This window comes from Thalassophryne amazonica, chromosome 1 (genome assembly GCF_902500255.1).
Source record: "Thalassophryne amazonica chromosome 1, fThaAma1.1, whole genome shotgun sequence".
NCBI lineage: Eukaryota > Metazoa > Chordata > Actinopteri > Batrachoidiformes > Batrachoididae > Thalassophryne > Thalassophryne amazonica.
This window is the reverse complement of record NC_047103.1, coordinates 19190763-19211911: the sequence shown is the minus strand read 5'-3', so window position 1 is coordinate 19211911 and position 21149 is coordinate 19190763. Positions and strand designations below refer to the sequence as shown.

General features: G+C 41.8%; 1 protein-coding gene across 1 annotated transcript; it reads right to left on the bottom strand.

The window, feature by feature from the left end:
• Positions 1 to 10621: 10621 nt before the first annotated feature.
• cdk13 (cyclin-dependent kinase 13) lies at positions 10622 to 20800 on the bottom strand. Its single transcript, XM_034182448.1, has 13 exons — positions 20181 to 20800; positions 19930 to 20085; positions 19685 to 19824; positions 18472 to 18642; positions 18176 to 18365; positions 18018 to 18074; positions 17800 to 17901; positions 17593 to 17670; positions 15850 to 15966; positions 15572 to 15703; positions 15024 to 15220; positions 12512 to 13024; positions 10622 to 12043 (listed from the first exon to the last, which is right to left on the bottom strand). Exons 1-13 carry the CDS (start codon positions 20798 to 20800, stop codon positions 11340 to 11342), a joined length of 3177 nt encoding a protein of 1058 aa, XP_034038339.1. The 3' UTR covers positions 10622 to 11339.
• Between the last annotated feature and the right edge of the window lie 349 nt (positions 20801 to 21149).

Sequence of the window (21149 nt, the reverse complement as noted above, 5' to 3'; positions counted from 1 at the left end):
TGGGGAAAGGTTGAGTAGGTGTGTGGTTAAATGCCTTGCTCAAAGACACTTTAGCATTCGGAGGCTGTGGCGCATGAAAATTCAGTAAGGTATATCTTATATATTATATTCCAATTCTAAGGTGGAACTATGCCAGTATACTAAGGTATATCTAAATATATAAAAAGGAAGAGTAAAATAGAAGAGTAGAAAAGAGTAGTGTAGAGCCACTTAGGTGCCTGGTCTTGAGAACCAGTATGAATATTAAATGTGGCGACTGTGTTTTGGGAACATATTTTTCAACTCATAGCAAAATGGCCCGGCCGACTACAAGGAGATAACAGTGCGTGTTTCCATTGGTGGTAACACTGAAAGCTGCTGGGCTCAAACCATGACCTTTTGGCACGGTGGCGGCCTCAATAATCACTCCGTCACCACGTGTGACAACAGAACAATAAAGGCCAGCACAGCGTAACCTTTAAACCAAATTGTCACCTTGTTGCTGACCACTCAGACAGAGCGGCGTGATGGGAAGGCTGCCCTTCAACACACCATTGATCTGCCCTGAAGACTTGATCCTCTTCATTCAGTGAATATCAAGTAAATCACTTATTTCTGCCACGACACTTAATGCAGGGTCTGTAAACAGAAACTGTTAATTAAGAGAGATTAGCACCACGTAATGCACTCACGTCCGTCTGATATATAGCGGCCGTAATTACCGACATCGTGAAAGTTTACTGGGAATGCGTGTGGAAGACTGCACAATTACTGTGTAGCTGCTGCAGCTTTTTAGATTCACATTTTAATTACAAACCACTTTGAACACAGCCCCGGGAGGAAACCACTCAGAAATCAGACCAAAATTGCAAAGGAAACACTATCTACAAATGTCAGCAACGTGCATTTTCTTTTCAACAAACAACCTTAAAAACAGCCATTAGTTCAGCTGATTCACCTCTTTATGAAGCGGCATGGCCGGTATCAGAATGATGCACTGTGGGTGGTGTACTGGTTCATGAATCAAAAACATCCAAAGGTTAATTAAAACTCAACACGTTAAGTCTTAAACAAATCATACTAATTTTCTTTCATTGTGAACCAGTAAGTTAACAACCTCCAGTTAGACTTTGATTAACCAAATATGATCACATGAACTCAGCTACCTCATGAAGAAGAATGCTTTTTACTCACTACTGCCCTCTACATTACCGTTTGAACAATAACCACTAAATTCTTTGAGATCTATCTGTTAAATATCAAAGTCACAGAAGGTATCTTCTTATTTACAGTCTCTGGTTGAAGGATGAAAGGTGTGACGTGGTGATCATTTTCACTTTTGCCCGGATTTTGAAATTTGGCGGGTCCATTTTGACTTTCTCTTTTCTAGTCCTTTAGCACCACCATGTGGCTGCACTGCGTTGGAGCCACAGAACCCTGTGTCCACCACGATTATAATTTAAGGTTAAAACTGCATGTTGCACTGTACAAACTCTCTTTTAAATCAAATGTTTAGCCTTAAACATTACTGAGGTTTTACAAACTCAGATAGATAGATAGATAGATCAGAATCAGAAGAAGTTTATTGCCATTGCCAATGAACAGGATTCACAGACTAGGAATTTGCTTCAATATAATGGTGCAACATTAAACAGAGAGCAATATAAAATGCTAAGATAAAATATACAATATGTACCAAAATAAGACAAAATATAAGATAAAAAAAATGACATATGAAATATGAAAGGCTGTGTGCAACAGAAAGAAAGAGAAACAGAAAGAAAAAAAAACTGCAGTGGGAGGAGTGCAATTAAAACCAAAGTACATTGTCTAAAGTGACCCGTGATAAAATGATAAAGTGACAGAGTTAAGGTTAAGGTGACTGAGTTATGAGGAGTTCATGAGTGTAACGGCAGAGGGGAAGAAACTGTTCTTATGGTGGGAGGTTCTGGTCCGGATGGACCGTAGCCTCCTGCCCGAGGGGAGTGGTTTGAACAGACCGTGTGCATGGTGAGATAGATAGATAGATAGATAGATAGATAGATAGATAGATAGATAGATAGATAGATAGATAGATAGATAGATAGATAGATAGATAGATAGATAGATAGATAGATAGATAGATAGATAGATAGATAGATAGATAGATAGATAGATAGATAGATAGATAGATAGATAGATAGATAGATAGATAGATATTTTGTTAGTAAAGAAATCACTGAAAGGGTTTTTCCAGCTTGTAAAATAATTAGCTTTTCATCAAAGCGTTTAATGTAAAAGTGTAGGCTTTTTAGAAGAGAAACATTATATAATAAATAATGAAATGTATTTATATATTTTTAATTGTTTTTTGCAGTCATCGTGGAAAAACATGATGGAGCCACACTGATTTCAAAAGTGGTGACCAAACAGCTCAGTAAGGTTTTAGCTGAACACAATATTGTTGACAAGTTTCTATCTAGATTCCGTCACTTGCACTCTACTGAAACAGCTCTTCTTAGAGACTCAATATATTTTAGTGCGCAGAGATGCAAGTGAACACTCCGTACTTGTACTTTTGGATCTGCCCGCAGCTTTTGATACAGTTGATCATGGTGTCTTACTACTCAAAAAGAACATCTAAGTATCATAAAGAAGCAAATATAATTTGATTTATGGAATGTTCAATTTATAAGTGGGACTTATTGTATATTTGAATGTGTGGGTATGTATATGCGTATGTAGATATATAGATATGGGTAGGTGTATATGTATATAAGTGACTGTGTATATGTATGTATATATTTATGTTTGTAAAGTATATACGTATGTATATAGGTATATATGGCACAGCCCAAGCAGAGGGTCACCCCCAAGAGCCTGGTCTGCTTGAGGTTTCTTCCTTATAGGGAGTTTTTCCTCACCACAGTTGCCTAGTGCTCGCTCTGGGGTTGGTAAGGTTAGTCCTTACTGGCGTAAAGTGCCTTGATTCGACTTTCTTGTGATCTGGTACTATATAAATATAATTATAAGTGAATAGTATATTGATGTGTATGTCTGTGTGTCGACATGTAGTAGTGAATTTGTATTTATGTAAATATGACTGATTAGAATTGTTGGACTTGTACTAGCAGGGGTGGGCGCTAATAAGCTTTGCTTCAGCCCACACCCTTTCGGACTCACTAGTTTTGTCTGTGTTTGTTTGTGGAATTGTTCATTTTTTTCTATTTGAATATTTTGTGTGCCGAATAAAAAACATTGTCACTTTGTCACTTGTCACTTGAGACACTAAGGATATGGGTAGGCATCTCCTTGGTGTGCCCCAAAGTTCGGTTCTTTGACCTATTTTATTTGCATTGCATTTCCTCCCACTTGGACATGTTTTGAGCTCTTTCGATGAAGTGTCATATCACTGTTATGCAGATGACATCCAGGTACACATTTCATTTACTCTTCAAAATGTTACTAGGGTATCTGTCTTGCAGAACTGTGTTGAGGCCATAAGAGGCTGGATGGTGGCTAATTTTCTGTTTCTTAAAACAGGAAAAACTGGGGTCCTTGTTTGTGCCCCTGAGGAGTTTGTTCCCTCAGTGATTAGGAACCTTGGCTGTCTGTCCTCCTTTGTTCGCTCAGCAGTGAGAAATTTGCGTGTTATGCTTGACCATGTCTAAATTTGGACACACATTACCCGTCTTGTCAATCCAGTTTCTTTCACCTTGGGATTATTGCCCGCCTTGGTAGCATTGTGTCCAGAGCTGAGCGGGAGATGATTATCCATGCCTTTGTGTCCTCGCTCCTGGACTGTTGTAACTTTTTGTTCTTTAGCCTCAGCAAGTCCTCTCTGGACCGCTTACAATCTGTCCAGAATGCAGTTGCAAGGCTTCTTACTAGGTCTTCCAAGATGTCCTGGGTAACATCAGCATTGGTTCCCCATTCATTTTGGGCTGCAGTTTAAAGTATTGTTGATATCTTTCAGAGCTCTGCGTGGTCAGACGCCACCCTACATTAGTGCACTCCTACACCCTTATATTCCAAGCAGGTCTCTGAGGTCCTCAGACCAGAACTTGTTGGTTGTTGTGCCAAGGTCTAGGTTGAGAACCAGAGGAAACTGTGCATTTGGGGTGGTAGCTCCCAAGGTATGGAATGCACTGCCAGTACATCTGTGCTCCATGGACTCCACTGGAGCTCTTAAGGAGAAGCTCAAGACTCATTTGTACAGGATTGCTTTCACCTAGTGTTGTGTTGTTGCTGTTTTATTTTTTATTGTGAATTTACTTACTTACTCTGGGCTAGATTTCATGTTTTCTTAACAGCAGATTTCTTTAGTTCTCTTGACCATGAAGCTGTGTATGATGAAGCTTCATAATGCTTATAAGTCCTTCAGCGTTATCTTGAGTGGCATCACATTCACCACACTTTGCCATATACCACAATAGTGATGAGATGGAACTTAAATTCCTGTCATCTCCTTTAACAATGAAATAATTATGAAAGCTCTGCAGCAGACATCATGCACTAAATCCAATTTGTTGTGGTGAATGCGTTTGTGCACACCAAGGGGTCAGATGAGCACCTCCACAGAAAATCGTTGCTACCCCCAAACCTGAACCCAATAAGCCCTGCAGAACTCTTGTGTTATTTGTTGTTTCTAAATGAAAAATGATTTATTGAAGTCATTTCTAGCTCACTTTGTTCTCCACAGAACCGTCGCACCACAAAATATGAACCATGCTGTGATTTCTGCGACAAGCCCATTTCATAAATTTCCAATTTTCCTGCCAGCATGGTTCTTCTTTCTGCAGCTACACTTATGATCCAACTCAAGAAGTTATGCATTGCATCTGCATTTCTTCTTTAAATCCAGCTGAGCTTCACTTCAAGAATCATTGAGAGTTCTCTCATTTTAAGAAAATCAAAAACATCTGATAGCTTAGATCAATGCACAGGATGTAATACTGTGATACTTCACCTTTTAAAAATTAAAAGCCAGCTTTTAAAAATTGTATACAACTGCCACAAAGAATCTAAATATAAATGGTTTGGTTTTCTTTGTGTGAACTATTTTCAGAGTTTCCCATCAATTTTGAGAAACTTGCCAATAGTACCCATGCACACTCTCGGGGCTATGGGAGGTAGGTAGGGTACACCATCAAAAAGGAGGTGTCAACCTTGTTTATGATAGACTTTCCTGGTAAACAGTGCACATTCATTAATTTTCTACACCCGCTTACTCCAGTCAAGGGTTACAGAGGGCACTGCAGCCAAAGATCCCAGCATTCACAGGGCATGAGGCAGGGTCCACCCTGGATAGGGCGCCGTCTGTCACAGGGCCACATATACGAGGTCTATTAGAAAAGTATCCGACCTTATTATTTTTTTCAAAAACCATACGGATTTGAATCACGTGTGATTACATCAGACATGCTTGAACCCTCGTGGGCATGCAAGAGTTTTTTTCATGCCTGTCGGTTACGTCATTCGCCTGGAATGGGAATGGCTCAGAGACTGCTGCTTTGTTTGATCAAAATTTTTTCAAAACTGTAAAGCACAACTGAGTGGACACCATTCGATAAATTCAGCTGGTTTTCGATAAAAATTTTAACGGCTGATGAGAGATTTTGGTCTGGTAGTGTCGCCGTAAGGACGGCCCACGGCGCCTGACGGCGATCTGCGCTTCGAGGCGGCAGCGTCTCGCCGTTTCAAGTTGAAAACTTCCACATTTCAGGCTCTGTTGACCCAGTAAGTCATCAGAGAACTTTCAGAAGAAGTCGGCATGAGGAGTTTATTCGGACATTCCATTGTTAACGGACATTTTGTAATGAAAGAACGTGCAGGCAGAGTCGCATGTCGGGCCGGACCCGACCGCGGGGTGTCGTGACAGGAAAAACACCTCCGTTGGAAACCTTAACGGGCAAGTTGGAACATGCCTAAGCTGTTAAACAATTTCTCAGTTACTCACTTGTTGAAAGCCATCAAAAGCCACCTGAATTTTACAAATGGTTTTCAACACGGAGGTGTTTTTCCTGTCGCGGCGCACACAGATTCACCGAGTCGTCACGGAAAGGACTCTGTGAATTTGCGCACACGTCTTTCATTAAAAAATGTCCTTAAACAGTGGAATGTCCGCATAAAGTCCTCATGCCGGCCTCTTCTGAATCTTCTCTGTTCTCTCACGACATCCTGGGTCAACAGAGCCTTAAATTAGGATGTTTTTAGGTCGAAACAGGCCGACGACGGCGCCTGGAAGCGCTGCATGACGTCCCGCTCCGTGGGAAGTCCTTACAGCGACAGAAACACCCCATAATCTCTCATCAGCCGTTAAACTTTTCACCGAAAACCAGCTGAATTTCTCGAATAGTGTCCACTCGGATATTCCTCACAGGTCCAGAAAAAAGTTGATAAAGCAACGCGCGCCGTCTCGAGCAGCGTGTGAAACAAAGGAATTGAGCCGAGAGGGCGGGACCACATCTCACTCAAGGCCTGCCCACAGGGAAATGACGTCACCGACACGCGTGAAAAAACTCACGCATGCGCACGAGGGTTCAAGCATGATTGGTGTAATCGCATGTCATTCAAATCCATATAGTTTTTTTTTTTTATAAAACTGCTGGTTAGTTTTATAAGATACCTCGTAGACAAACACATTCACACCTACATGTAATTTAGTTTACAAATTAACTAACCTGCATGTACTTGGAAATGTTTGGAAGCCAGAGCACCCGGAGGGAACCTATGCAATCACTGGAAGAACATGCAAATCCACACATAAAGGACCAGGTGGGAAGTGACCCCACAACCTTCTTAATGTAAGGCAATGGTGCTAATCACTAATCCACCATGCCACTCAGTACACTTCATTGCCTGATGTAACTCTGACCTTTGACTTTAATGACCTTGCTCTTCACCCAAATAATGGATGTTTGACTGACCTCTGCCAGGGCACTACCACAATCCACCTACCTGTGTGAGAATGGACAGGGGTGGTCTTGAACCAGGGACATTCTAAAAGGAGTGCATTGACCACCTATCCACCACTCCTGCCCTTGTGCAAGTCAAAGTAAATATCAAAATAATGACCTTCGACCAAATTACCTTGACTATAGTGACTGACCTTTGGCAAATTGGGCTTCACCTGAGCAAATCTGGAACCCAGCTATATGCACCATGTTTGGTGCACATCGGAAATCATAATTTTCACTTTTGACCTTGACCAAAACAAATAATTGAAGGGAAGTTCTCAGGATGACCTTCATCCACATCCAAAGTTTAGTGGAAATCAGAAACAGATGGTCAAACATTGCTTGAATTATTGTAGAATGATTTCATTACAGCCAATTGTGGAACCCAATCTACAGGGTAAGTTACTTTTGGTTTTAAAATTTAATATAATGTTTAACTCACCAAGAGACCACAGTATGTGACACTTCATGACTGTGTGTCTGATGTGGTAGTATGCTGCATGGGGGCCCCACTGGGTACAGTGCTCTCTCCCTTCCTCTTCACACTGGACACATCAGACTGCACCTACAACACAGAGTTGTCATCTCCAGATGTTTTCGGATGACACAGCCATCGTTGGACGTGTGTCTGAAGAGAATGATCTGGAGTAGAGAGGTCATCGCCAACTTTTGTGGCCTGGTGTGAATGGAACCACCTGTGCATCAACACTACCAAGCCTGTGAACATCCAGAGCTTGGACATAAAGATTGTGGAGAAGTACAAATACCTGGTTGTTCAGCTTAACAACAAACACAACTGGACACACAACACAGATGTCCTGTACAAGAAGGGAAAAAATTGTCTTCATCTGCTGAGGAGACTGAAGCTCCTGCATGAGTTCTGTCCATTGAGGACCCAGATCTGTCTAACTTCACCTGAAAACTGAATAAGCTGTTCTTTTGGAATAATGGAGTTTCTTCCATCCAGGACAGATCTAAAAAGATCCAGGGTGTCCAGGTCCTTTGCTGTGGGCAGGGCACTCCTGAAAACCTTTTCTAACTCTGTGGTGGCATCAGCTATACTTTACGCTGTGGTCTGCTGGGGCTGTGGAAGTTCTGACAGGGACAAGAAGAGACTAAATAGATTAGTCAGCAGGGCTGGCTCTGTTCTGGAATGCACTCTGGACCCCAGAGAGGTGATGGATGAGAGGAAGATGGTAGTTAAGCCGACATCAATTATGGACAACCCTTCTCACCCCTTGCATGAGACTGTGGGAGCCTTAAGCAGCTCCTTCAATAAGAGATTGCTGCCGCCTCGGTGCAAAACAGAACAGCTCTGCAGGTCATTTATTCCAACTGCAGTATAATACCTCAAAATGTTTCTAGCACCATAATCACCTGCTGATTTTGCTAAGTCTATCGTCACCTTTTGTACTTTATGACATGGACAACTGCAGTTTATCCTGTGCAATAACTTTACCATATCTATACATACTCACTATATTATATATTTATTTATATATATTTTTCCCCGCAATCTGTTCACATCAGCATTTATGCACCTACCACCAAACATTGCAGTATACTTTAGTCATCTTTCTCTAACCTCTTAAACCCTAGAGTCCCCAAATTTGGGGACTTTCCCTGTTTTGGAACATTTGAACACTCATAACTAACCAATGCTGACACGAACATACACTTATTATACATCAAAATGTCAAGCGAAGTCTCCTCTACAAAAGTATCCACTTCAGTCACATATCAACTAACCACAGCTGACACGCCAAGCAAATAAAGACATAAATCGGAATTCATTTTTTTGGGGAAAAAAAAAACCTCATTTACTCCTACCAAGTATTATTTACTTTCATTTTTTTTGGCATCCACAACATCCCCTAGGACCTGTCTTTTAGCTTATTTTTCTTTACAAGTGTACAACTCTTGCTGCCGCAACAAGTGATTTTCCCACTGTGGGATCAATTACGTTTATTTTAACATACAATACAAATAAATTTCTATAGGTGGGTTTGATGAATATTAAAATATTTTGTTTTGCAGATGCATTGGTGTCTTAGTTCAGTTTGATGGCACTGGGAAAATGCATATTGAATAAAACACATTTAAACAGATAGCATGGAGGGCAAGCGCACCCCACCCCCTCACACACACGTCGATATGTTATAAATTCAAGAAAGCACCTTTTTTTGTGTGAGGAAGTTTAAAGTGGTTAAACATTGAGTCGACTGGGAGCTGTCACACAAAATTCAAACATTTTCTTTCTTCCTGACAGCAGCACTGCTTCCTATCTGTATTCGAGGCTCTTGTGTTGTCTGAAAGTTGAAGTGTGCTGCCAAGTATCCCTTGATAAAGAAATGGGAGTCTCTGCAGCACTAACCTGTCAATCTTTCAAAGAAGGCCTCATGCTGTAAATCCTGCCAAAATGTCAATTTGCTTGATATCAAGTGGAGAAGCTTGTCCTCATCTCATAAATGGAGCACGGGGGTCACTGAGAAAGTGCCGGTGAAACTGGGGCTGGCATTTAAGCTCTATTGATCGAGAGCGAAATGACACCTCATACAATTGCCTGCAGCACTTAATGTCAATCTGGATTTGGGGGAAATTTGCATTCAAGACCATTTATTCATTGAAATGAGCATAATTCAGTTATGGTACAGAAAGTGATACACTGCCATCTGGTGGTGAGTGCCATGAAGTGACCACAACATTTGGACATTGGCAGAGCTATTGATGCTATCACTTTTTAATCCCCGCCTGTTGGAATTAAAAGCAAATAATGCCGAGTTTTAGCATTGAGAGTATTTGCACCCACATCCACGAGTACCTGGACAATCAGCTGCTCAGTTGTGTTAGCGCGTGGAGAAAGTAGGCCTTTGGTATGATTTAATTGGAGTAAACCACAGAATACTGTGGATCACACAGAAATATAGCCTCCTGACTGGTAGTCAGGACGATATGGTATCCCAGTTTGGCAGTTGCAGTCAGATTGGGTCAGCATTTAAAAATGCTCATCATATTGGAAAGTATATTGCATTATTTGCCTAATCGTAAAGATAAAAAAAAGTAGTTTGGAACATCTGTAACTGAATGTTATGGAGTAAAAAACAGCAAAATGATGACAAAGGTCAATTTTATTTTGTAAAAAGGGTCAAAAGTTGCTCCAATTTTGACTAAAGTAAAAAAAAAAAGTGTTTTTTTTTTCGGAGAACCACTGACCTAACACACGTAAATGTGATTTTTCAGCTAACTGTAAATATCACTATGATTAAACTAAGCAGTACTGAGAGAATTAACGTCTCCACTTTTGACCAGCGTTGTTTACTTTCAACCTACAGCGGATGGTGCTGTGGAATAGGAGTAAGACTTCCAACCTACAGATAGGGGTTCAAGTCCAGTGACTGTCCTTAAGACATTATCTGCATCTCTCCAGTCCTCCCAGGTGTAAATGGGTACTGGCCTTGGCTGGGGGACATAACCTGCGATGTACTGGTGTCCCATCCAGGGCTGTTCTTTGATCCTCCACAACTTCTCAATACAGCACTGAGAGATAAGCACTGCTTCCATGGACCACATGGCCTACATAGGACTTACTTCATACATTATTTTTTTAAATTGTAGAAATGTTATACTGCCACTAATGGTGAACCACGGTATTACTCCACCAATGTTTAATGTCTGCAACTAACCTTCAATTAAAAACGGTGACACATTGCTGGCATTTCTTTAATAAACATTTGCCAAAGGAAGGAGGAAAAAGGGGAAATTATTTTAATACAAAAAAAGACTGCTTGCGTTTTGAACATGGGTTGTCTTTGTTTTGCTTGCTATCTTACATGACCTACTGTCAAAAGGCAGGGGAGGAAAATTTAACACAATAGTCTCCAGAAGTCAAAGACACTCTCCTCAGGTGTGCAGCAGTCATCCAAGTGCTCCCAGTGTCCGTGAGGCCGATAGTCTACACCATCTATCAGCTGAACATCATCATTTGAACCAATGAACAGCCATAAAATGACATCACATTTCTAACTGTGCAGATAAAAAGCACACTGTGGCCATCTCCATTCAGAGTGCATTCCCGCCTACTTCAGTCAGTAGTGCAAATCATTAATAATACTAATCCGCTCTGGAGCAATTACAGAAACACTCGGGTCGAGCTTTAAAATTCACCTGGCCTGAAAAAATAAGGACACTAAAAAAACCGGCAACATTTAATTTAAAAGACAGCAGAACCGATTTAAAAAGACTCTGAAAATGGTAGAAAAGCTCCATTTAAAGTTATCTGCCCTGCGGCGTACTCTACATTCCCAATCACAGAAGTACACAACGTCTTTTGTGGAGTTCCAGAGCCCTCTGGTCTGGCCCCAGACGTTTCAGGCTCCTGATCCAGTCCACTGTTATAAACGGTCACTTTACGTCCCCAGTCGATCAGAAAGGCAGGCCTCGTCCTCTGATTGTTCCCGTCGAGTTCACGTGTGGGACAAAGCCAAGGGGGAGTGGTTGAGCACCAAGCTGGGAGGGGGAAGCCCACGGTTGACCTGGGGGCAGGATTGGTGGGGGAGCAGGTATGCCGTCCTTTCTAGCCATGGCGTGGTTGTAGAGGTGGAGAGCAGCGGGGCTGGGCTGTGCGTCTACAGGTAACGGGCTATGACTGTACTCGAATCGATGGTCCTTGTCCCCGGCGAACACCATGCTGCCCGGCACCATGGCTCCTGGGCCTGGAGGGAAGGGATCCGGGTGAGCTGGGACCAGCACTCCAGCAGAAGAGGAGCCAACAGACTGGCTGGGAGCGCTGAATACTTCTCGCAGAGTGTGAGGTGGGAGGCCTCCACCTAACATGTGACCCATGTAGCTCTCACCAAAGCCAGCTGCAGTGAAGGCGTGAGGAAGTGCGTGGCTGTAGTCTCCCCCATACCCTGGCCCTTCTGCAGGAGGGAGTGGTGGATAGTCTGGTTCCGAGTGCCTCCCTCCCTCACTTCCACCTGCAGAGGCAATCGGGGGAATGTGTCCCGGCTTGGGCTCTGGTGGAGGCTGTCTGTAGTCGAGGTCTGCATGCGGTGGTGGCGGCGGCTCTGGAGGCTCGGGAGGCCGCTGGTCCGGGGGCAGGATAGATACCCCGACTACCTCAGACACTGAAAGACAGAAGATGGAAGCATTTTTTGTGACGATGACATTTGTTACCATTTGATTTGATCAACAAACTTGGACAAATGGTCACATATTTCTGCTGATCTGTTGGTGTGATTTCACACACACACACACACACACACACACACACACACACACACACACACACACACACACACACACACACACACACACACACACACACACACACACACACACACACACACACACACACACAGTGTGTTGTGTGGGCAGTTTCATCTGTGTACATAATGAACATCATAATATGCCATTTGGAAAATCTGTTTTGTAAGGTGTAAAAATTAAACATGTAACACCAGCCCAAGTGTTGTTCTATTGCATTTGAACTTAATCTGGAAGAAAGGTGTCAATTTTTTAATTTTATTTTTTTGGTCCTGCATCACCAAGGCAGGGCCACCTTGCACTGTGTTTGAAATCAACATAAGGTTTACCTGGAGACACTGGGCTGGGCTCTGGAGGATTTTTGACCTCTGCAGGCAGCAGAGGTCCCCCTGCTGCTGCTCCTGCTGGAGGGTTGGTACTCTCTGCTCCTTCGCCGGCATCACTTGCTTCCTGCCTCTGAACCTGTTGAGCCTGGAGTAGTTGAGCCAGCAGCATCGTCATGGCGGTCTGAGTGGCAGCGGCAGCCTCGACTTCTGGAATAGCTGATGGTGCAGATACGGGTGGCGAAGGAGGCTTTGGCATGGGGGGCGTACGAGGCACCCCTGCTGGAGCAGCGGGCTGTGGAGGCTTGGCGGCAGTCGGATGAAGAGGAGGATCACCAACTCTTTCAGAGTCTGTGGAAATGAGGACTTTGGAGAGCTGTTGCAGAGTCTCCTGGTTGATGTTCATGCTCATAGTCTGTGCAAACTGGGCTGTGCTGACGGCGCTCTTGGGCTGGCCAAGAAAGTTGAGCAGAACAGCAAGCTGCTCCTGGGTAATTTGGGAGGTTGGACCCTTTGGATCTGTAAGACGGTAAATGCGTATTACCATGTGAAAAGAGGGGGTGTGCACACTAAGCCATGGCAAAGCAATAAGCTTCATGAAAATTAGGTGGAAATTATGTAGTGCTGCTTTACGGCTATAAGACACATAGCAGATACATTTGGAGACCTCATCTGAGCCTGAGCTGATGCCAGTTCAGTTTCAAACAGACACAGGGAGAAAAAAATAACAGGGGGGTCTGAGAAATTTATAAAGAGGTCAAATTGAGCACTGATGATTGTGTACCCTAAAGAGTGCAGCTAGAAAGTAAAAAAAAAAGGATATGTATGTCAAATGGTTAAATGCGATGAAGGTTTATGACAAATGTGAACAGATGCTGGTTAGAGCAGCCCCCTGCAAGCCCAGCAGCGGGGGCGTTTAACTCATCCTCCAATTTTCATGCCAAACAGAAAAAAAAAAAAAAAAAAAAAAAAAAAAAACAATTTAGCAAGAAACGTTCACCTACCTCTTGTGCTGTAGCAACTGTGACACACCAATTAAGTCTGCACTACCCAACCAAAATGCAAACTACTTTTTACCACTACTTACAGAGCATCCGGAAAGTATTCACAGCGCTTCACTTGTTCCACATTTTGTTGTTACAGCCTTATTCCAAAATGGAGTAAATTAATTTTTTTCCTTCAAAATTCTACTCACAACACCCCATAATGACAACATAAAAAAGTTTTTGAAATTACTGCAAATTAATTAAAAACTAGAGCACCACACTCAGAGCACAAACCTCCTGTGGAATGAAAAACATGGGTTTCCAATTCCACAAAATTTTCCCTTGGAAAAAATTTTCAAGGTTAAAGTCCTGTTAGAAGTGACTTTTCATAAGCTAAATTATATGGGATCAAATGTGAGGAGTATATGTTTAGTTCATGCACTTGAATCAAAGTTTTTGTGGTGTTGTCAGGTTTTAGTTTCTGAATTCTTTTTCAGATAATTTTCAAAGAACATTGGTTTACTGCTATGCACAATTTGTCATTGCTTTTTGGCACTTGATTTCCAACTGATAACTGTAATATAGACAAACAGGCATAAAATTGGAACGTCCATCCAATTTTGGTGATGTTGGTAAATCCATAACAGGAAAATGAGTTTTTGAGGCACTTTTGATTGAGATGTAACATCAAAATGTAACATCAAATGGGTTCTTAAATATCCAATTTAAATGTCCACAAAATCCACAATCCAGATCAGATCTGAATCAAACTTTGTCAGGCAATAGCGAGTGTCAGTCTGCACCTCACTTTCAAATATGAGAGTGATTGGGCGTGTTTGATTAAGATGTAAAATACACATTAAATTGGGTTTTTAAAGTTAAATATAAATGATCACAAAATCTGTAATCTGGATCATATCTGGATCAAAGGATGTCAGTCAATAAAAGACACCATTCTACATGTTTGGCATACGCTGGCTAAATCGTCAAGGTGTGACAGGACCTTAACAGAAAATGCCTTGGGTAGTCTACTTATCTGAAAATAGAACCTAACAACAAATTTGAACTTTTTTGACAGACTTAAGAATTTTTATAAATTCTTTCAATGTTAAAATTGGGGATTTTTTTTCTAATTTTCCAAGATTTTTCCTGACTTTGACCTTGAAAATTGAATCAGTTCTTGCCTATTAGGATATAAATCTTCAGTAAAAATTTCATAACGATGTATGAAAAATTGTGGGCTTCAGGTCATTCATAAACAAACGGGTGAAAATATAACTTCGTCCAACTTCACTGGCGGAGGTAATAAACTTCTGGTCAGTACTGCAAAATATTTGTGGTAAACTTTAAACGGTCCAACATTCTTCCAGTCTTCACGAAAAGAAACACCTCAAGAGCTGTGCTGCACACTGGCACTGGCTCAGGAATATTAAGCCACACAAAAATTATATTCAAGAGTACTGTGGGCACAGGCGCTGTATGTGCACTAGCATGCACGTTGCTTCAAAGCATGTAGCTGGCTATACTCTCACCAAGCAATGCAGAAGCAGCCATGTTTTGGGCTTTGATACCTCCAGAGCCAGAGAAACCTTGAGGGGTGTTACTGCGGCTGTCATCGGGGCCCAGTTCTTTACGGGGTGCCTTGGGGGCGACCATTTCTTCGGGCATCTGCTTCTGACGACGACGTTTCTTGCTCCACAGCTCATGGCAGTCCTGCCACAACGGGAGACTAAAAAGTGCAACACAGTTCATCACCATGGTAAACTTTCTGAACTTGCACCATGAATAAGTTAAAATATAAAGAAATAACTAAGCCATCATACATTTTCCTGTAATTGTAGTTTAAAAAAACAGCAAATAAATCACAATTTCAAATTTTAAAATATTAACGTATCCATATGTTAAATGACCAAAATATAAACACAAAGGAAGACTATATCACTATTTTTTTTGTAAAACGTGTGGCCAGAGAATATCACTATTGTTTACCCCATTCATGCAAAAACTTAATATTTAAATTTAGGCTGGGAAACTTAAAGCTTAACAACTTGCTAACTGGTAAAAGAAGAAGAAAACTTACTCTGGTGGGGGCATCTTCTCTGGGTCCACATCTTTGAGGAACTCGCTGCCTAATGCCTGCTCAGCTGTGCAGCGTCTGCTGGGGTCCAGGTTCAGCATGTGATCAAACAGATCCAAGGCCGTTGGAGGGATGCTGACCAATAACAGAAGCACAGCATATCATCAGTAAGACGCACTGCTAGTAGTAAGAACTCCACTCATTTATGCAGCACCAAATCCCAAAGCACAGTTCTTAAAATACAAATCATCTTTCAAGTGCCTTCACGTGCGTTAACTTACAAAGCAAATTCCTCACGTAGCCGTCTCCTGTACTGCTTCTTTGGTTTCATGGTGTTGAAGAAGGGAAGCTTTATTACATCTGGCCAAACAGCAGGGGAGGGGCTACCGCAAATTCGACTAAGAGAAATGAAAAAAAGTTGAGTAAATCAATTTTTACTTTTCACACAATCCTGTTGAATAACACCCAAGAGAAGCAGGATAATGTGACATCATATTTATGTTTACTGCAGCTCACGTTTCCTTCCATCAATGCAGGGAAATAAAATACTGGGATCAAATGACAAGACAGTGAATAACGTAGCCCGGGGGGTAAAAACTTCCAATATGTAGCACAGTACAATAAGCTGCCTTTACTTTCCTTTCCCATTTAAAAAAAAAAAAAAAAAAAAAAAAAAAATCAGGAATACTCATTTTTTAGAGCTGTGGACCCCAGATTGAGCAGTTTTGAATTTTATTTTTCAGGTAAACACAGAATTGCGCGAATGAACAAAATCTGGGCTGGTTTTTGTCATTTTAAAGGGAATATTAAACAAAAACAGAATGCATAAACTCCTTTCAAACCATATACATAACTCAGCCACTTAGTCTGCTGCAGTTGGCTGAGATGGTTTTTGAACACCTTCTGTGCTGGAAACCATGAGCTGGCAACACTAAGCTTGGTTCAGCACTCAGCAGTGCGCTCGAGGCTGCAGAGAAGAAATGACAGACAGTGTGTCCTCAACTTATGAAGTTTTGGAGCGATTCAATCTTTGGATCCAGAAATTCACCGAGCCTGCATCAAGCGGCCTCTAGTGGAGCACAAGGCTGTTTTTAAAACTTTTAATAGGCCATGTTCACGACTCGTGAACATGCAGCTGCTTCTCTCACTGCAATAACATTGACATTAGTACAGATATCACATTAAAAACAAGTCACCATTACACAAAATCGCACTTATGTAGATGTAGATGATGGATCAAATATGATCAGATGCACCACTCGGACACATGGTGTGATCGGGTCCAGTACCGCTTTGTGCCAATATATGAAAGTACAGAGAAATGCTTCAACTTCAAATATGTTCTTCCATTCTCTGGCCAAAAATCCTTCTGATCAGCTCACATATGCCCACATATACTGTGATCCCATGGGTCCTGTCCAACACAGCTTTGTAAATCCCAGATTAGTTTTTTACAGAACTACAGATGAGCCCCGTTAACTCGAGCGAGTTGAGGTCCACAAAATTGGATTGTGGCTTATCTGAAATCGTGAGTTAATGAGGTTGAGCCAAAAAAAAAAACAAAAAAAACTTAAAATCACCTTACCATGCTATATTACAATATTTTCGTGTTGTAACATGATTCCATTCTGGATGGCGTTGATTTCTTCATCTAGACTGGTTCAGGATCTTTTTCTTCCTTCTCTGGCTGCTGCAGGTCAGCGATGAGGGCTTCGTCAGTGCAGATGATTCGAAGTAATTTTCACATAGAATCATTCGCCCTCATCACTGACCTGCAGCAGCCAGAGGAGGAAGAAGGAATTACACTGTGGGTAGATTCAAAACACTTTTGCTGTCTTTGGTGATGGCAGTGTGACATTGTTGCCAGGATGTCATCACAATATCTCCACCCAAACCTTTTCTATTGTACAACTCTGTGGGAATCTCATTATTTCTTTGCAGCTTTGCAAACCATAAATATGATCAATTTAACTCAACGCTTAATCATCCCAGTTTGGCTTTGAACCGATTCATTATCAACATACCTGATAAGCTCTAACTGTGCAAGCTCCTGATTAGCTTGAAAGATGGGTTTCTTTGTGAACAGTTCTCCAAGAATACATCTGAGAGGGACACAATTCAAAACTGATCATTACACAAACAAAACAACACCAAAAAAAGATAATCAAGGTAAAGAAAGTATTTCAAGAACTTCAACATTAAAAATAAAGACATTTCTCTTCAGCTCTTACCCACAGCTCCACACATCGATAGCAGGCGTGTACCTCTCTTCTCCCAAAAGCAGCTCTGGCGGTCGGTACCACAGTGTAATCACTTTATTGGTATATGGACGACTGGAAATAAGAATGCATTTGACGAGATGCATCATTCATACCACAATCACAGCTGACAATGCAAACCTGTAAGGCATCATAACAGGTGTGGTCGACCATGAATATAACAGGCTCACCTCTCTTCAGAATTATAAAGTCGTGCAAGCCCAAAATCTGCAAGCTTTATTTGACCTCTGATGAGAAAGAGGAACAGCAACAACAGCAGGAAAAAAAATGAGAGTAGGAAAAAGGAAAATGTTTATTCTGGCTTGGTGTTGCTCTCCTGATGACTCACTTATTATTGAGAAGGATGTTGGAGCACTTTATGTCTCTGTGCAGAAAGTTCTTCTTGTGGCAGTAATCAAGACCCTCGAGCAGCTGTCGCATGAAAGACTTAATGTGGCTCTCATTGAAATGGACCAGGCCAGACTCAAGCAAACCCATCAGGTCGTGGTCCATGTATTCAAAAACAAGATAAAACGCACCTGAAATAGGACAAATAAAATCAGAGTGAAAGCTCTTTAGTTTTCATTATGACTTGCTCCAACAGCCGCGACAGGTCTTACATGTGTGAGCAAACACAAACTGCACCTTTATCATTTCTGAAGTCGAGAGCGTCCTCCTTATCAGTAACGATCTCCTTCATGTTTATGATGCTTTTGTGGTTCAACTGTCGCAAAATCTTAATCTCTCTGATGGCAGTGATAGGAAAGCCCTCTTTTTCATTGTCCAGTCGAACCTTCTTCAAAGCCACCATTTCCGCTGTGGGATGGAAGAAAGGTTTGCATTTCAACACAAGATAGTGGTGCAAATGGCAATAAATATCTCCTTCCATTTCCAGTGGAATGTCAATCATCACATTGAAAAACTATTGAATATCTATTTATAACAAAGGCATGGGTCAATAACTAATATTACAGTACACTGTGATGCCACAGATGCACAACTGCAAAGATTTCCTGAGCCCTTTAAACAAAATTGATGCCACGACACAGTCAGCGAGTTGTCCAAAGCTAAAACCTGTGCGTCATGCAAGAATATTTTGCAAAGCATGTTACATGCCCCCTGCTCACATCTTATTTTGGTGTATAGTTTTATAGTAGAGGTGATACAAGTCTAGAAATTATTTCTACAGCAAAAGACTGCTGCTTTAAAAATGGCATATGGTGTATTTGTAGCGAGAAAAGTTGAGGCTTTACAAATAGTATGTGGTGTATTCAAAAGCACACTTCCTCTAGCCTCTCCCACTGCACCAAGAAATGGTTTCAATTAGATGAAGCATTCTTTAGTTATTGTGCAGAAAAGAAAATCAAGATGGCACACTTGGTGACCATACTGAATGGCAGACAACCTCCATTTTTGAAAGGAACCTTCCTGTAGCTTCCCCGAATACACCACCAAGAAATGGTTTTAATCAGGCAAGGTGTTCTGTTGTATTGTGCAGAAATGAAAAGTTTACAGGCGGACGTCTGTATCTGTATCTGACGGGGTGAAAACATAATGACAGATTAGAGAAATAATTACTTGAGCATGACCAAGGAGTGACGTGTCATTGTTTATTAGTAGGCTAACATCAGAAAGTTAATTTTTTGTGTTCATCACCCACTGTCAGAATGAAAAGCAAAACTCCAGTCAGCAGGTTGCAAAATAAACTGCACTATATTACATTTCTGATCATGAAAGACAACTGTAAAATCAATACCGCATAATTCTCAGGTTTTCATACTGTTACAATTTCCTACCAGCCCCATGACTATTCCGATGTCAAGTAGTTCCCAAAAAAGTTAATTTCCAGTACACTCACCAGTGTCTTTGTCTTTCGCTTTGTACACCTGACCATAGGTGCCTTCCCCCGTGATGCCAATGATCTCAAACTTGTCCACACAGCGTTTGCCCCAGTCTATCTCAGTTTCCTTTATCTCACCGTATCTCGGCCCACAAATTCTAGGGGTTAGAATGAAAATTTCAAAGGAAGCAAAGTGAATACACCACAAGAAGAATACCCATCCACTGTAAAGGTGAGACAGCACAAAATGCATCACAGCATACTTAGGCCTTCTACGAAGTGCTGGTGTTTTTTTGTCTTCAGATGGGCTGTGTGGAGAAGAACTGCCTGGGAGCTCAGGGGGAAGCGGCAGCTCAGTCAGAAGTGGCCGAGCTTTTTTCTCAGACTTCTTCTTCCCTGAGAGTGACCCGTCCTTCAAGCTAATTGGAGACAGGGAGCATCAGCTGATTAGCAACTAGCATAAAGGATGACGTGCAAAAACATTGAGATAATTGACCGAGGACGTCATCTGTACCTTTCCCCCTTTTCAATGTTCTCAAGAACTGCTTGAGGCACTGGCAGAGGTGGCAGAGGTGGAATGAGGGGACCTGTGACTCGTTCTTTTTCTTTGCCCTGCCCAGATACAGGTGCTTTCCTCCTGTCCCGATGCAGTGCATCTTCCTTCCCCTTTCCATCTCTATCTCTGCTTGGCTGGTGCTCTGTGGTCCTCTTGGATGACCGGTCAGAGGGGGACTGAGGCAGGGCAGGTGTAGGAGTTCTGGGTCCCTTTTCGGTCTGTGTCGGAGATGGAGGGCGGCCTTTTTTGGATGTGTGATTAGATTTAGGACTGGGCTGGTGAAGTGATGAGGAGCCCTTGGTTGGAGTAGATGTACTGCTGGAATTCTTTGCCTTGGCTGCTGCTTCTGCAGCTTTAGCTTTTTTCTGCTTGCTGAGCTCTGCAGCAAGACTGGATTTGAAGGTGACTGTGTTGGGTGAAAGACTTGTGGGGTGACTACGAGAGCGAGAATGACGGTGGCGGCTGCGAGAACGTGAATGTCTAGTGGATGAATATGGACTTCTGCTGCGTGACCTCGCAGAACGCCTGTAGAAGGAATGACAATTTATTAAGTTTTTTGTGTGACATCTTACTGTCATTAGACTGCTTCATTTACTGTAAGATTAAAATCTGACATGATTTGTGTAAAGAAGGAAATGCAGGAACGTTTTGTTATTCCAAACAGACTGTATGGGCTTAGGCTGCCAGAAAATCACAGTTATGCCACCAATCCTCAGAGCAAACATAAAACAAAAGGCATCGAGGAATGTCCTGATATGGTTTTATTGCTCCTGCTACCTATCGGAGTAACTTAATATTGAGCATTTTGCACATGCTTGATCCAATCAGTAGTTTCAAAAGCTACTTTCAGTCATCATAATTATTGGACTACTTTACTGTGTGTGCATATATATGTGTGTGTGTGTGTGTGTGTGTGTGTGTGTGTGT

Coding starts and splice junctions, on each gene's coding strand:
- cdk13 (XM_034182448.1), bottom strand. CDS start 20,800: ATGACAGTAAGATGTCACACAAAAAACTTAATAAATTGTCATTCCTTC. Junction 17,902..18,017: donor CTTTATAATTCTGAAGAGAG/GTGAGCCTGTTA, acceptor TCTTATTTCCAG/TCGTCCATATACCAATAAAG. Junction 15,967..17,592: donor GCACAGTTAGAGCTTATCAG/GTATGTTGATAA, acceptor CATTTCTCTTAG/TCGAATTTGCGGTAGCCCCT.